We start from the raw sequence: 16,091 nt of genomic DNA, 5'->3' as shown, positions 1-16,091 counted from the left end.
CCGACTACTGTCTGATTGATCAGAAATGTTGAATATGCCACAATGTGTAAAGTAGTAATTTACCTTCATTTCTCAATAATTGTTTCTATACAGGGACATACAAATTCATCCTGCAATAATATAAGTCCATGCCTGGTACACAGGTGCTGGACATACAAAATAGTGCAGTTATATACCTTTATTATTATATACCTGTAGTATATACAAATCAAATTACTATTAGTGTGTCCAGCACCTGTGGCCTGGTAATAAGCCCATCCAAATCTATTGCAGTTCAGTAGAAATGTCAACAATTGTGATATCTTTGTCCTACCATACCATGAACCCTCGACACTTTGAGAAATTATGTTTGCCTCCAGGGCTTATTGCAGGCAATATAGGGTAAGATTATGAAAATTGTGTAAATTTCACTTTAAAAAAACATGTTCTTAATAATAAAGTTCATGCAAATGAATGATTTGGTAAGCATGCCACAAAAGTAAACTAGAACTTTGGTAGAAATGCAGTAATGTCTGTAGAATGTTTTAAGTACACATGAACACATTATACAGACTAAACTAGTACTATCTAATGCTCTCCTATGTAACAAAAAGGATTCGGTAAAATAAAATACTGCATCCTCCAACACATGCCTATTAGCCTATATAGACGCCTATACCACAAGACAATTCAAAGGCATTTTAGAACTTGTAAGACACGAATACCATTTAAACAATGACAATGTATCATCTGCTTTATAGAAAATATCACGGGACTTATAATAAGTCATGTCCAATATGAATATGACGGTACATGCCAAGCAACCCCCATTACTACACTGGCATGTATCATTTTGTATATATTATATACTGCCATATAATCTAGCTTCCTTTTCTAGTATACTAGCTACTCATGAAGATGATTTCATGGTGTTTTTCTCTAAAGACTCTCATCCTTGGACTTTAGATGTGACCTTCAATCATTACATGTTGCTACGGATGTTTTCCTTTGTCAGAAACATAAATAACAGGTTAACTCTTATACATATTGAAATTAACTGGGTAGACTGTTCCCGATCCCTAAACCCTGACACAGAGTAACACATACCTCCATTTCTCCCATCTCTGTGTATGTAAGGCTTTAGACAGAACAGGATGTGTGTAATACATGTATCAAGTGACTTTTTCTTTTATGATGTCACAATCAGATGACAATGTCACAATAATCCGAAGCCTTTTACAATATCGTTTGACTGTTTATGGTGATCTTGCTGTGGACAACCGACACCATCTCAGGAGAATAATTACACAAGATTGACATGAAGATGGTGCATGCTTCTTTAGATTTGAGGTATACCTATTAGTATGGTGCACCATACTTTTTTCTGCTCTTTCCAAATATGGCCTTGTTTTTTATGTATTCATTTAGGTTATTGAGAAACTTTGCCATTCTTAGTGTTGCATTTGTATCATCATCATATTTTACCGAAATTAGAGCGAACAAGTGAGCTAAAGAAAGTCAATCATTATGTAGGTACAGAGCTTTATGTAAAATATGCTAATTCTACCATCAGGTGTAGAAAACCCATATCCCATATGATATACTCTGTTAGTAATATATATATATAGGTATGGTATCAATAATAGGCTACCGTACATGCTTCATCAGCTATGAAAATCATTGAGAAATTCACCTGTTTCCAGAAAACTTTTTACTAATGTTTGACTGACTGAAGTACTCCCATTATTTGTGAACAAGGGTTCTAGTCATAGAAAAAATTTCAACGGACCGATACTTTTCTGAGGGCATTACTTTGTTAACACAAGCAGCATCTCCCACTGATATGAAAGTCACATACTAACATGTTTAAAGGAGTTGACGCATACCTCATAACCTGTCTAAGCAAAAAGACTCGAATAGAATTCCCAGATATTGACTTGTATATATGTGTATGCTACCTGTAAAATTGTAACTTCTTTCCAAAACATTTCCACAAAAAGCAAGAAAAAAAATGAATGGTAATTTTTTAGCTCACTTATAAATAAATAAGATGTTTGTAAGGCCTAGGTATACAAGAATACATGCATCGACAAGACTCATGTAATTCTAAATGATAAAAATGCAAATTATTTCTAAAAGGGGGATAACTAACAATAATCTTTGATACAATATGTAAGGTATCGTATATTTAAATACTAAAGTGAAGTGATTCATAAGGCAAGATCAATCTATAATAAATAACGTAAAATATCTAATTATCATGACATATGAGTATGGGCCTTTCCTGCAGCTTTCTCAACCAGTATTTACATAACAGATACTTGTATGTGATATAGTTAGGTCTACACAGTCCACCAGAGTAAGTAAGGCAGCATACATGTTATGGTTCTAGTGATATAGGAGTAGCATAGCGAGTAATATGGTGGTAGCTTAATGTAGTAACAAAATAGTAGTAACAACATATATGCAACAGTAACAAAGAACATAGTAACAAAACAGCATTAAACATGGAACATGTACCGGGTAGTTATTAAACAGCAGTAACATGGAATATGACGCAACATAATGACAGTAACATGGAAAATGCAGTAACATGGATAATGCAGTAACGGAACAGAAGGAAATAATGAAGTTACCCTCACTTTTAGCAGCCTGGAAGGAATTGGTGAAGACAAATGATCAACAAATGTGGACAGGTGTTATAAAATATAAGAGCTTTTCCAGAACTGATTCATCCTAAATATGATTTGTACATACATGTACCTAACTTTATCATAAACGTGTTATACTTAGGCTAATTACCTGTAAATACATTAACAAAGTTCTATCCTGAACCATCTGATATTACAGTTGCAGTAGACTAAACAAGTGTAGGTAGATAAGGGGCCATAACTCTTCTAATAGCAACGGAAACAACACATAGTGGTCACATATAGCGCAGGTGTTTCATTAATACTGGTGCAGTACTTTAACTCATTCACCCCTACATATTACAGTAGACTTGCCCAGTCTTTGATTTGGTAAGGTTCAAATGTGACTTTAGGGGTGAATGGGTTAAGCTGTCAATAGACAACTTTACTCCAGAACCTACCCCCTTCCCATCTAACTTTGTTGTGTGTGTGTGGTGGGGGATATATACCCGGTAATCAGCCAATAAGAAGTTACAGAATTATCATCTTTTTATTACTGAAATATGGTCTGTCTGTTGTTTCACATCTGATAAATCAAATTTATCTAGAGAGAAGAAAATCGAAAAAAAATACAACAGACTGCCTTTAATATTCACTACCTTGCACAAAGAGCGAATGATGATAATTATTTATGACGTCAGAAAAGCGACAGTCTGTTCATAGACAGGTGATTTCTGAACTTTTGAGGAAGTCTAGTTGGCTGTAGGCAGTGGTAGATGGTCTGGTACATAGTAAACAGTAGGTAGTGGAGCCTTACAAGTAAAGCAGGATCCAGGATGTTTTTGAGGAGACCCAACTTCTCAAAAATATTTGGCTATGAAAGGATTGTGTTAGGCTCCTTCTAAATCCGGCAATTTAATGAATAAGAAATCACTGTATCTTTTCATCATTAATGTTTGTTGAGAAAAAATGTATACTTTACTTATTTGGTGAGAGATCAATAAATACGTCTATAGCACAAAATGGGAGAATGAGGAAATTGAAATATTTCACAAAATAAGCATATTTGCAAATTAAAATATCATATAAATATGAATTCAGAACATTTCACCAATGGAAAGATGTTGTCATTTTGTCCTTTATTAATTTAAATTCTCACAATATGATTGAAGCACAATCTCAAAAAATAAATAGTTTTGAAATGGCGGTGATACCAGTATCCTTTAGAGAAATGAAAACAATAGCTTGACGTATGATGACTTAATCCTGCTGGGGAAATTGTAACTATGATTTTGGATAAATAAACCCTCCGAGGTGAACTAGGACTGATACATGTAAACCATGTTCTCTATTCCTTATGTAAGCTGTGTCTATCATGGACTATAGGCTGCTGGGACATCATCATAGGGAATACGGATAAATACGCCCCCCGAGGTGAACTAGGACTGATACATGTAAACCATGTTCTCTATTCCTTATGTAAGCTGTGTCTATCATGGACTATAGGCTGCTGGGACATCATCAAAGGGAATACGGATAAATAAAAAAAACCAGGTGAACTAGGACTGATACATGAAAACCATGTTCTCTATTCCTTATGTAAGCTGTGTGTACCATGGACTATAGGCTGCTGGGACATCATCATAGGGAACAAGTTTTCTGTGTAGGCAAAAATAACTTTGTGTATTACAGCCTTTGGATTCTAACCCTTTACCATGGCTGTCACCATAAGATGTAGTACATACCTAACAATGCTACACAATACTACATCTAGTCTCGGTTTGCACATATATGAAACCTCGAGTCAATCAAAGTTAGGAGTAAGACGTGACTTAAGACTAGAATGCCAGTATCAGGTTATTACGTAACACAGCATCTAGTTGTGAAATGCAAATTGATAAAATTCTATATTGAAGTCACGGGATTACTTGACCTTTGACCTCCTAACCATTACTTTGACCTTTACAGTAGTCTAGCCCACATGATTTACAGGGTGTGAGTGAGCAGGGGGAGGGGGGAGGTCGTAAAAATACTTTTCTGTGGCAATGAAGTCACATTTAAAACAAATACCCATGAACTGTGAAATTTTAAAACATAATAATTGAATATCTGTGTAACTCTACATCTTGAGTGTCCTGACTTACTTTGAGACTATTCTACACAAACTTCTATATCGTTAATCACTTCGTGTGAATACCTGCTCCTGTGACAGATCTTCTGATAACTTATTCACAAGTAAACAATATCAGCTACAATCAGGTTTGATATTTGTGTCTGAATTGATGTTAACATGATATTTGAATTTTACAAGTGACACTCCTCATAAATCAATATTTATCTTTGAAAATGTCAGCAAAAGACAGTACACTGTAGATATCACAGCACAGTAAACACGGTATTACAGGATAGCACACATAGATACTGCCAACTTACAGTCAGGTTCACAACCAACGTGACACCAAGTCTAAATTAGAGACTTACCATGATGGCTTGGAAGGCAAGTTTTGTGGCTGTACCGATCGCCTGGCATATCTACAGTCAAACAAACCACAGTGTTAACTTGATATAAAACATATATATACCAAAACGTTAGGGGTCTAAAACATTTCAAGTTACCCAACTTGTAATCATCTATTATGGCAAATATCAATTCTTATGGGTTAGATTTCAAGCATATTAAACCTTGATGAAGCTTTATAGATTGTTCATAAACATGAGTTGATTATGACCATTTTTTCGAAATCTGTTGTTTCCAATTTTAATACACCTATCTTCTCTACAGCCTTGACTTTGCAGTCAGGTGTTGCTCTCCTCTGTAATCTTCAAAGCCAGCTATCAGCCTAGCCATTGGTCAGTATTTTATATAAAAAAACCAATCAAATAGCTAACTGCGGACCTTCAATTTTGTCATGACGTATTTCCTAGATGTGTGTATCGTGAGCAGAACCCTTGGATTTTGAAGATAATTACAATCATCATGACAACAACAGTCAAATGTTTTCTTATAGAAAACACACGTTCAACTGACCATTTATATCTCCGGTTCTATATATAACTCCTATAGCTATTACCTCTTCAGCAGACACGTTACACTCAAACACATGACAGGCGAACGTTGAGATTGCAGCTCCTGGGGCCTTAGTCCTTGTTATAAACCCGAACAGTCTGAAACAACAAGTCTCAAGACATAATGCATGTTTACAGATAAGGATTTTTTGCAACAGAAATGTCTTTATTTGAAATTAAAGAAAACTCTCCCTGTTTAATATGATGAACACATTTTTGCATACTTTTTAATACATTTACAGGAAGGAGATTACTTTTGTAAATGAATTGAGATGTACATTGTATTTCTTATTATGTGAAAGGCAAGTGATCAAAGCGGCAGAGTGATATTATTTATCTTGCATAGTGTTACTCCGGAATTACAGTTACTGTGGCAAGCAGAGCCATATGACTTTGAGTGGTGAATGGAGACGTAGAGAAGGGACGTTGTTCACTTTGACCCAAGACGTTGATCTGGTGACTTAAGACTAGTGGCTTAAGACTTTGGTCTGAAGATTTAAGACTTTGGCCTGATGACTCAAGACTTTGGTCTGGTGACTTAAGACTAGTGGCTTAAGACTTTGGTCTGGTGACTTAAGACTAGTGGCTTAAGACTTTGATCTGGTGACTTAAGACTAGTGGCTTAAGACTTTGGCCTGATGACCCAAGACTTTGATCTGGTGACTTAAGACTAGTGGCTTAAGACTTTGGTCTGAAGATTTAAGACTTTGGCCTGATGACTAAAGACTTTGGTCTGGTGACTTAAGACTGTAGTGGCTTAAGACTTCGGTCTGAAGATTTAAGACCTTGGCCTGATGACTAAAGACTTTGGTCTAGAAGCTAAGGCTTTGGCCTGAAGACTCTAGACTTTGGCCTAGTGATTTATGACTTTGGCCTGATGACTCAAGACTTTGATCTGGTGACTTAAGACTGTAGTGCCTTAAGACTTTGGTCTGAAGATTTAAGACTTTGGTCTGCTAGCTAAGACTTCGGCCTGAAGACTCAAGACTTTGGCCTAATGACTTATTACTTTGGTCTGGTGACTTAAGACTTTGGCCTGATGACTCAAGACTTTGGCCTTGTGACTTATTACTTTGGTCTGGTGACTTATTACTTTGGTCTGGGGTATTAAGAGTTTGTGTGTGTAAGCTTACCTGTTGTTTTCATGATGAGCTGCCCAAAAGGATATATCGGCCAAGTTAAACTGTGTTCTAACATTATTTGTCCCCGGGTCTATCAATCTAGAAAAAACAAAGATCAGGATGAACAGAAATTCACCTCAAACAAACGGGTCAAGCTGTATCAATCTACATAAAAGAACGATCTGGATTAAAGAGAAATTCAAGTTATACAACTGTAACAAAGGGTCAGGTTAAAAACATATATAATGTATCTAGTGGTTTCCTGCTTAAAGCACTTAATAGTACACATGCATCACATTATATATTTCCAAAGTAACTTTTTTTTAAATATGTGTAGATCTATTTTTTTATGTTTATTATCTGAAGGTGATTTATCTGAATCCCAAAACATACCATTATATATTTTGTATTTTCAGTTTAAATAATATAGAAAATATTTTTGATTTAAATTTTACATGTGTCCTCAAAAAATATTTATATATTATCCTGTATTATCATTCTTTAGGACTCCTGCATGTAATTTGGTAGATTGAATTTATATCATTTGAAGAGATGTCCAAATTTCATCTATGACAGGTAGGTGGAGTATATTTGTTATATGGTTTGTTACTGACCTACTACAGAACCATAGAAGGTCAGTAAAATAAATAGGGGGCGAGGCTGAAGGCCGAACCCCGTATGGATTTTACTGACCCTCTATGGTTCCATAGTAGTTCAGTAACAAACCATATACCTGGTAACTAATTTATTGCACAGAGGATCACTTTATCTATTCAAAGATATTAAAACAGCAAAAGTGTATACTAAATTTTGCAACTCAGTATATTGGGATATGGACACTGACTTTGAGCTTTTAATTAGCACTGACATTTTACTATTACATTAAACAGTACACCTACCTCATACACTCGCTGGACACCACCAGTCTGGACTCTGTCATCCTGAACACATTGTGTATGGCCCGAGCTGCCATGATCTGTCTCATAGTCTCATGAACCAGGGAATCTCCTAGACACAAAACCAAACAAAGTTCATTGGAAAGCACCCAGACACATAGACAATCAAGGCTATCAGAAAGCACCTAGACACAAAGACAATCAAGGGTATCAGAAAGCACCTAGACACACAGACAATCAAGGCTATCAGAAAGCATCTAATCACACAGACAATCAAGGCTATCAGAAAGCACCCAGACACACAGACAATCAAGGCTTTCAGAAAGCACCCAGACACACAGACAATCAAGGGTATCAGAAAGCACCCAGACACACAGACAATCAAGGCTATCAGAAAGCATCTAGACACAAAGACAATCAAGGGTATCAGAAAGCACCTAGACACACAGACAATCAAGGGTATCAGAAAGCATCTAGACACACAGACAATCAAGGGTATCAGAAAGCATCTAGACACAAAGACAATCAAGGGTATCAGAAAGCACCTAGACACACAGACAATCAAGGGTATCAAAAAGCATCTAGACACACGGACAATCAAGGGTTTTAGAAAGCACCTAGACACACAGACAATCAAGGGTATCAGAAAGCATCTAGACACAAAGACAAACAAGGGTAACAGAAAGCATCTAGACACACAGACAATCAAGGGTATCAGGAGGCACCTAGATATACAGACAATCAAGGGTATCAGAAAGCACCTAAACACAGACAACCAAGGGTATCAGAAAGCACCTAGACACAAAGACAATCAAGGGTATCAGAAAGCCCCTAAACACAGACAATCAAGGGTATCAGAAAGCATCTAGACACAAAGACAATCAAGGGTATCAGAAAGCACCTAGACAAAGGGTAACAGAAAGCATCTAGACACACAGACAATCAAGGGTATCAGGAGGCACCTAGATATACAGACAATCAAGGGAATCAGAAAGCACCTAAACACAGACAACCAAGGGGATCAGAAAGCACCTAGCCACACAGACAATCAAGGCTATCAGAAAGCACCTAGACACACGGACAATCAAGGGTATCAGGAAGCACCTAGACACACGGACAATCAAGGGTATCAGGAAGCACCTAGACACACGGACAATCAAGGGGATCAGAAAGCATCTAGACACACAGACAATCAAGGCTATCAGAAAGCACCTTGACACACAGACAATCAAGGCTTTCAGAAAGCACCTAGACACACAGACAATCAAGGCTATCAGAAAGCACCTAGACACACAGACAATCAAGGCTATCAGAAAGCACCTAGACACACAGACAATCAAGGGTATCAGAAAGCACCTAGACACACAGACAATCAAGGGTATCAGAAAGCACCTAGACACACAGACAATCAAGGGTATCAGAAAGCACCTAGACACACAGACAATCAAGGGTATCAGAAAGCACCTAGACACACAGACAATCAAGGGTATCAGAAAGCACCTAGACACACAGACAATCAAGGGTATCAGAAAGCACCTAGACACACAGACAATCAAGGGTATCAGAAAGCACCTAGACACACAGACAATCAAGGGTATCAGAAAGCACCTAGACACACAGACAATCAAGGGTATCAGAAAGCACCTAGACACACAGACAATCAAGGCTATCAGAAAGCACCTAGACACACAGACAATCAAGGCTATCAGAAAGCACCTAGACACACAGACAATCAAGGCTATCAGAAAGCACCTAGACACACAGACAATCAAGGCTATCAGAAAGCACCTAGACACACAGACAATCAAGGCTATCAGAAAGCACCTAGACACACAGACAATCAAGGCTATCAGAAAGCACCTAGACACACAGACAATCAAGGCTATCAGAAAGCACCTAGACACACAGACAATCAAGGCTATCAGAAAGCACCTAGACACACAGACAATCAAGGCTATCAGAAAGCACCTAGACACACAGACAATCAAGGCTATCAGAAAGCACCTAGACACACAGACAATCAAGGCTATCAGAAAGCACCTAGACACACAGACAATCAAGGCTATCAGAAAGCACCTAGACACACAGACAATCAAGGCTATCAGAAAGCACCTAGACACACAGACAATCAAGGCTATCAGAAAGCACCTAGACACACAGACAATCAAGGCTATCAGAAAGCACCTAGACACACAGACAATCAAGGCTATCAGAAAGCACCTAGACACACAGACAATCAAGGCTATCAGAAAGCACCTAGACACACAGACAATCAAGGCTATCAGAAAGCACCTAGACACACAGACAATCAAGGCTATCAGAAAGCACCTAGACACACAGACAATCAAGGCTATCAGAAAGCACCTAGACACACAGACAATCAAGGCTATCAGAAAGCACCTAGACACACAGACAATCAAGGCTATCAGAAAGCACCTAGACACACAGACAATCAAGGCTATCAGAAAGCACCTAGACACACAGACAATCAAGGCTATCAGAAAGCACCTAGACACACAGACAATCAAGGCTATCAGAAAGCACCTAGACACACAGACAATCAAGGCTATCAGAAAGCACCTAGACACACAGACAATCAAGGCTATCAGAAAGCACCTAGACACACAGACAATCAAGGCTATCAGAAAGCACCTAGACACACAGACAATCAAGGCTATCAGAAAGCACCTAGACACACAGACAATCAAGGCTATCAGAAAGCACCTAGACACACAGACAATCAAGGCTATCAGAAAGCACCTAGACACACAGACAATCAAGGCTATCAGAAAGCACCTAGACACACAGACAATCAAGGCTATCAGAAAGCACCTAGACACACAGACAATCAAGGCTATCAGAAAGCACCTAGACACACAGACAATCAAGGCTATCAGAAAGCACCTAGACACACAGACAATCAAGGCTATCAGAAAGCACCTAGACACACAGACAATCAAGGCTATCAGAAAGCACCTAGACACACAGACAATCAAGGCTATCAGAAAGCACCTAGACACACAGACAATCAAGGCTATCAGAAAGCACCTAGACACACAGACAATCAAGGCTATCAGAAAGCACCTAGACACACAGACAATCAAGGCTATCAGAAAGCACCTAGACACACAGACAATCAAGGCTATCAGAAAGCACCTAGACACACAGACAATCAAGGCTATCAGAAAGCACCTAGACACACAGACAATCAAGGCTATCAGAAAGCACCTAGACACACAGACAATCAAGGCTATCAGAAAGCACCTAGACACACAGACAATCAAGGCTATCAGAAAGCACCTAGACACACAGACAATCAAGGCTATCAGAAAGCACCTAGACACACAGACAATCAAGGCTATCAGAAAGCACCTAGACACACAGACAATCAAGGCTATCAGAAAGCACCTAGACACACAGACAATCAAGGCTATCAGAAAGCACCTAGACACACAGACAATCAAGGCTATCAGAAAGCATCTAGACACACAGACAATCAAGGGTATCAGAAAGCACCTAGACACACAGACAATCAAGGGTATTGGAAAGCATCTAGACACATAGACAATCAAGGGTATCAGAAAGCATCTAGACACACAGACAATCAAGGGAATCAGAAAGCATCTAGACACAAAGACAATCAAGGGTATCAGAAAGAACCTAGACACACAGACAATCACGGGTATCAGAAAGCACCTAGCCACACAGACAATCAAGGGTATCCGAAAGCATCTAGACACACAGGCAACCAAAGCTATCAGAAAGCATCTAGACTCACAGACAATCAAGGGTATTGGAAAGCATCTAGACACATAGACAATCAAGGGTATAATCAAGGCTATCAGAAAGCACATAGACCCACAGACAACCAAGGCTATCAGAAAGCACATAGACACACAGACAACCAAGGCTATCTGAAAGCATCTAGACACACAGACAATCAAGACTATCAGAAAGCATCTAGACACACAGACAACCAAAGCTATCAGAAAGCATCTAGACACACAGACAACCAAGGCTATCAGAAAGCACCTAGACACACAGACAATCAAGGGAATCAGAAAGCACCTAAACACACAGACAATCAAGTGTAACAGAAAACACCTAGACACACAGCCAATCAAGTGTATCAGAAAGCACCTTGACACACGGACAATCAAGGGTATCAGAAAACACCTAGACGCACAGACAATCAAGGGTATCATAAAGCACCTAGACACACAGACAATGAAGTGTATCAGAAAACACCTAGACACACAGCCAATCAAGTGTATCAGAAAGCACCTTGACACACAGACAATCAAGGGAATCAGAAAGCACCTAAACACACAGACAATCAAGTGTATCAGTAAACACCTAGACACACAGACAATAAAGGGTATCAGAAAACACCTAGACGCACAGACAATCAAGGGTATCAGAAGTCACCTAGACACACAGACAACCAAGGGTAACAGAAAGCACCTAGACACACAGACAATCAAGTGTATCAGAAAACACCTAGACACACAGACAATCAAGTGTATCAGAAAGCACCTTGACACACAGACAATCAAGGGTATCGGAAAGAACATAAAAACACAGACAATCAAGGGTGAATTTACCTATCCTACTATATGATACTAGTTAGTGTGATGGACCTGTATGTTCATTCCTATTTAGGTATCTACTGTAACAAGAGGGTTATGTCTGAGACAAGAGATTTGAGCGTTAACAATGACCTTGACTTTGATACATTTTTAAGATAATGAAAACGGACTTAACCAAAGATATATACAGGAATATTGAGAATACTTTACACCAACCTCGGTCACTCTTCACCTCCATAGAACCCAGGAATCGAACCAGAAAACTCTCCACAAATGATGCGTTTTCAATGGCAGCATCTAAAGTATCCAGTACATCCGTGGCAGACTGGTCGAAAGGGTTGATCCTTCTGTAATCACAAACATTGAAGACTCAACAAATGGGTTGATCAATCTGTAATCACAAACATTCACTTACACAAACAATAATTGATTATTTACATAGATTGTCAAACCCTGGTTATTTTAAAACTCAAACCACATTTTATGGAGGAAATAATTTAATCCAATAATAATTTATTTTCATGTTTACTTAATTGATACCCAGATATCACAGTCCCATGATTTGGACATGACAATATCAATATTTGGTTTTTAGTGCTGGAGAAGTTAAATATCTGGTAGCTGTTATGGTCATGGCTGGAGGAAAGTCTCATTAAATATCAGTGAGTACTAGAATTATAAAGAGGTGATAATACTTATTGTCCTGCTGCTATTAACTATTGAGTCAGCTAGCTTTATTTGTCCAACTCATTATAAACCATTGAGTCGTTGCTAGTGGAATAGGAAGTCTGCTAGTTGTCCTGATGCTAATAAACTATAAAGTCTGCTAGTTGTCCTGATGCTAATAAACTATAAAGTCTGCTAGTTGTCCTGTTGCTAATAAACTATAAAGTCTGCTAGTTGTCCTGTTGCTAGTGGAATAGGAAGTCTGCTAGTTGTCCTGTTGCTAGTGAAATAGTGAGTGCTAGTTGTCCTGCTACTGGTAAACCATTGAGTCTGCTAGTTGTCCTGATGCTAATAAACTATAAAGTCTGCTAGTTGTCCTGCTGCTAATAAACTATAAAGTCTGCTAGTTGTCCTATTGCTAGTGGAATAGGAATTCTGCTAGTTGTCCTGCTACTGGTAAATCATTGAGTCTGCTAGTTGTCCTGATGCTAATAAACTATAAAGTCTGCTAGTTGTCCTGCTGCTAATAAAGTATTAAGTCTGTTAGTTGTCCTGATGCTAATAAAGTATTAAGTCTGTTAGTTGTCCTGCTGCTAGTAAACTATTAAGACTGCTAGTTGTCCTGCTGCTAATAAACTATTAAGTCTGCTAGTTGTCCTGCTGCTAATAAACTATTAAGTCTGCTAGTTGTCCTGATAAACAAACTATTTAGTCTGCTAGTTGTCCTGCTCCTTATAAACTAATGAGTTTTCTAGTTGTCCTTCTCAAAGTTTAAATACCAACATATTGAACATGGATCAATACACGTACAAGGACCCAACAAGATTCCCTGGACTTGATTACCAATGATCTCCCCAATAAGCTTCCCTGGACTTGATTACCACTGAGCTCTCCAATAAGCTTCCCTGGACTTGATTACCAATGAGATCCCCAAAAAGCTTCCCTGGACTTGGTTACTACATAGCTCCCCAATATGCTTCCCTGGACTTGATAACCAATGATCTCCCCAATAATCTTCCCTGGACTTGATTACCAATGAGATCCCCAAAAAGCTTCCCTGGACTTGGTTACTACTGAGCTCCCCAATAAGCTACCCTGGACTTGATCTCCAATGAGCTCCCCAATAAGCTTCCCTGGACTTGATTACCAATGAGCTCCCCAAAAAGCTTCCCTGGACTTGATTATCACTGAGCACTCCAATAAGCTTCACTGGACTTGATTACCACTGAGCTCTCCAATAAGCTTCACTGGACTTGATTACTACTGAGCTCCCCAATTAGCTTCCCTGGACTTGATTACTACTGAGCTCCCCAATTAGCTTCCCTGGACTTGATTACCACTGAGCTCTCCAATAAGCTTCACTGGACTTGATAACCAATGAGCTACCCAATAAGCTTCACTGGACTTGATAACCAATGAGCTCCCCAATAAGCTTCCCTGGACTTGATTACTACTGAGCTCCCCAATAAGCTTCCCTGGACTTGATTACCAATGAGCTCCCCAATAAGCTTCCCTGGACTTGATTACACTGAGCTCCCCAATAAGCTTCCCTGGACTTGATTACACTGAGCTCCCCAATAAGCTTCCCTGGACTTGATTACCAATGATCTCCCCAATAAGCTTCCCTGAATTTGATTACTACTGAGCTCTCCAATAAGCTTCCCTGGACCTGATTACTACTGAGCTCTCCAATAAGCTTCCCTGGACTTGATTACTAATGAGCTCCCCAATAAGCTTACCTGGACTTGATTACCACTGAGCTCTCCAATAAGCTTCCCTGGACTTGATTACCAATGAGCTCCCTAATAAGCTTCACTGGACTTGATTACTACTGAGCTCCCCTGGACTTGGTTACTACTGAGCTCCCCAATAAGCTTCCCTGGACTTGATTACCACTGAGCTCTCCAATAAGTTTTAGAAGAATAGTGACACTAGCTGGCATTCAATAGCTGATAGCTAATGCAAAGAAAGTAAAAACTGAAAATTCTCGTTTGCCACCCTTGCCAGTAACGCCATTCATATTCAGTAGGAGGTTTTGACCATTGTAAAATTCAGGCAAACAAAAAATAAACCATAATTAAAACTTCATTTTTTTCATCATTTTTTTTTAAATTTGAAAATAAAAACATTAGCCAGTGACATGCTATTTGGATCCTTTAATGATGGATCAGTAAAAACTAACCCGTAAAAAATAGAGCACACCATGCCAAAAAACAAACATGTGTCAAACTGAAGCCGAACTCTATGTGCTAATGAGGGTTACATACTGCTACCACCTTAAACCGATCTGGTATTATGACCATCATTATTATACGAAAATTAATTTGGGTCAAATTGTTACTCTTAATAAATGTAGTTCTCTGGAAAGCATCATTAAATATTACAGTGAATCAACACTTTCATGCACACAAAATATGTAGAAGCTTACGCGAGTTAATTATTTGTGATTTCAATTGTATTTCATTTTTGCAAGGTCATAGTTAAACCTACACAATAAATGTGCGACATGAATGCTACAACTGCATGGCCTCATTTGAAGCAGCATGTAATTTTCTATTCATAGAAAAAAGTGACCTTGACCTATGACTCAGGGCCCTGAAATGGGAAATTGTTGGAGGTATTTTATATAGTATTTTGTACTATGTGTAATGGAAAATGGAAAGTTTCATCAAATTCTCAGAAAAAAAGAAGATGTCAGAACAATAAAAAGAATTTTTAACTGCAGTAACTGTGGCCTTGACTTTTGGCCAAAGGAAGTCTGAAAATCAAACTTGATAAAGGAATTTCAGTACTGAAAACTTGTCATCTAAATCTTATGGGGCGATGATGGCCATTTCTTATTTACAAAAGCAATACCTTTGATCTAGGGCTCTTGGCAATAAGTAAACTTATCCAAGTACTGTATTTGAGAACTGAACACATGTGTGTATGACCATGACCTCTGTGCCAGTACCCTCAACTGTGAACCTTTTAAAGGTTGCTGAATGCTTGTATGAAGTTTCACTCAAGTTAAACCATTAATAAAAGCAGTAGATTTATATCAGCTGAATGTGTGACCAATGAAAAAATATGCCTCAAAAATGTTCATTGCTGAATACTAAACTACACTTATAAATTAATTAATGAATAAAAGTAAAAGCTAAA

At 38.4% G+C, this 16,091-nt stretch overlaps 1 protein-coding gene across 4 annotated transcripts in view; it reads right to left on the bottom strand.

Annotated features, from left to right (window-relative positions):
- LOC110461257 (DCC-interacting protein 13-alpha-like) overlaps nucleotides 1-16,091 on the bottom strand; it is a 64,583-nt gene that overhangs the window by 8,237 nt on the left and 40,255 nt on the right. The window contains exons 17-22 of one of the 4 annotated variants that reach the window (XM_021514665.1): nucleotides 12,498-12,628; nucleotides 7,696-7,804; nucleotides 6,809-6,895; nucleotides 5,681-5,774; nucleotides 5,091-5,141; nucleotides 2,616-2,631 (exon numbers count right to left, since the gene is read on the bottom strand). In XM_021514665.1, the coding sequence (XP_021370340.1) occupies nucleotides 2,616-2,631; nucleotides 5,091-5,141; nucleotides 5,681-5,774; nucleotides 6,809-6,895; nucleotides 7,696-7,804; nucleotides 12,498-12,628 (488 nt within the window). The remainder of the gene's footprint in view (nucleotides 1-2,615; nucleotides 2,632-5,090; nucleotides 5,142-5,680; nucleotides 5,775-6,808; nucleotides 6,896-7,695; nucleotides 7,805-12,497; nucleotides 12,629-16,091) is intronic. The other 3 variants (XM_021514666.1, XM_021514663.1, XM_021514664.1) reach the window with 3 other exon arrangements.

Source organism: Mizuhopecten yessoensis, unplaced genomic scaffold (genome assembly GCF_002113885.1).
Source record: "Mizuhopecten yessoensis strain PY_sf001 unplaced genomic scaffold, ASM211388v2 scaffold10591, whole genome shotgun sequence".
Taxonomy (NCBI): domain Eukaryota; kingdom Metazoa; phylum Mollusca; class Bivalvia; order Pectinida; family Pectinidae; genus Mizuhopecten; species Mizuhopecten yessoensis.
This window is presented reverse-complemented; position numbering and strand designations above follow the sequence as displayed.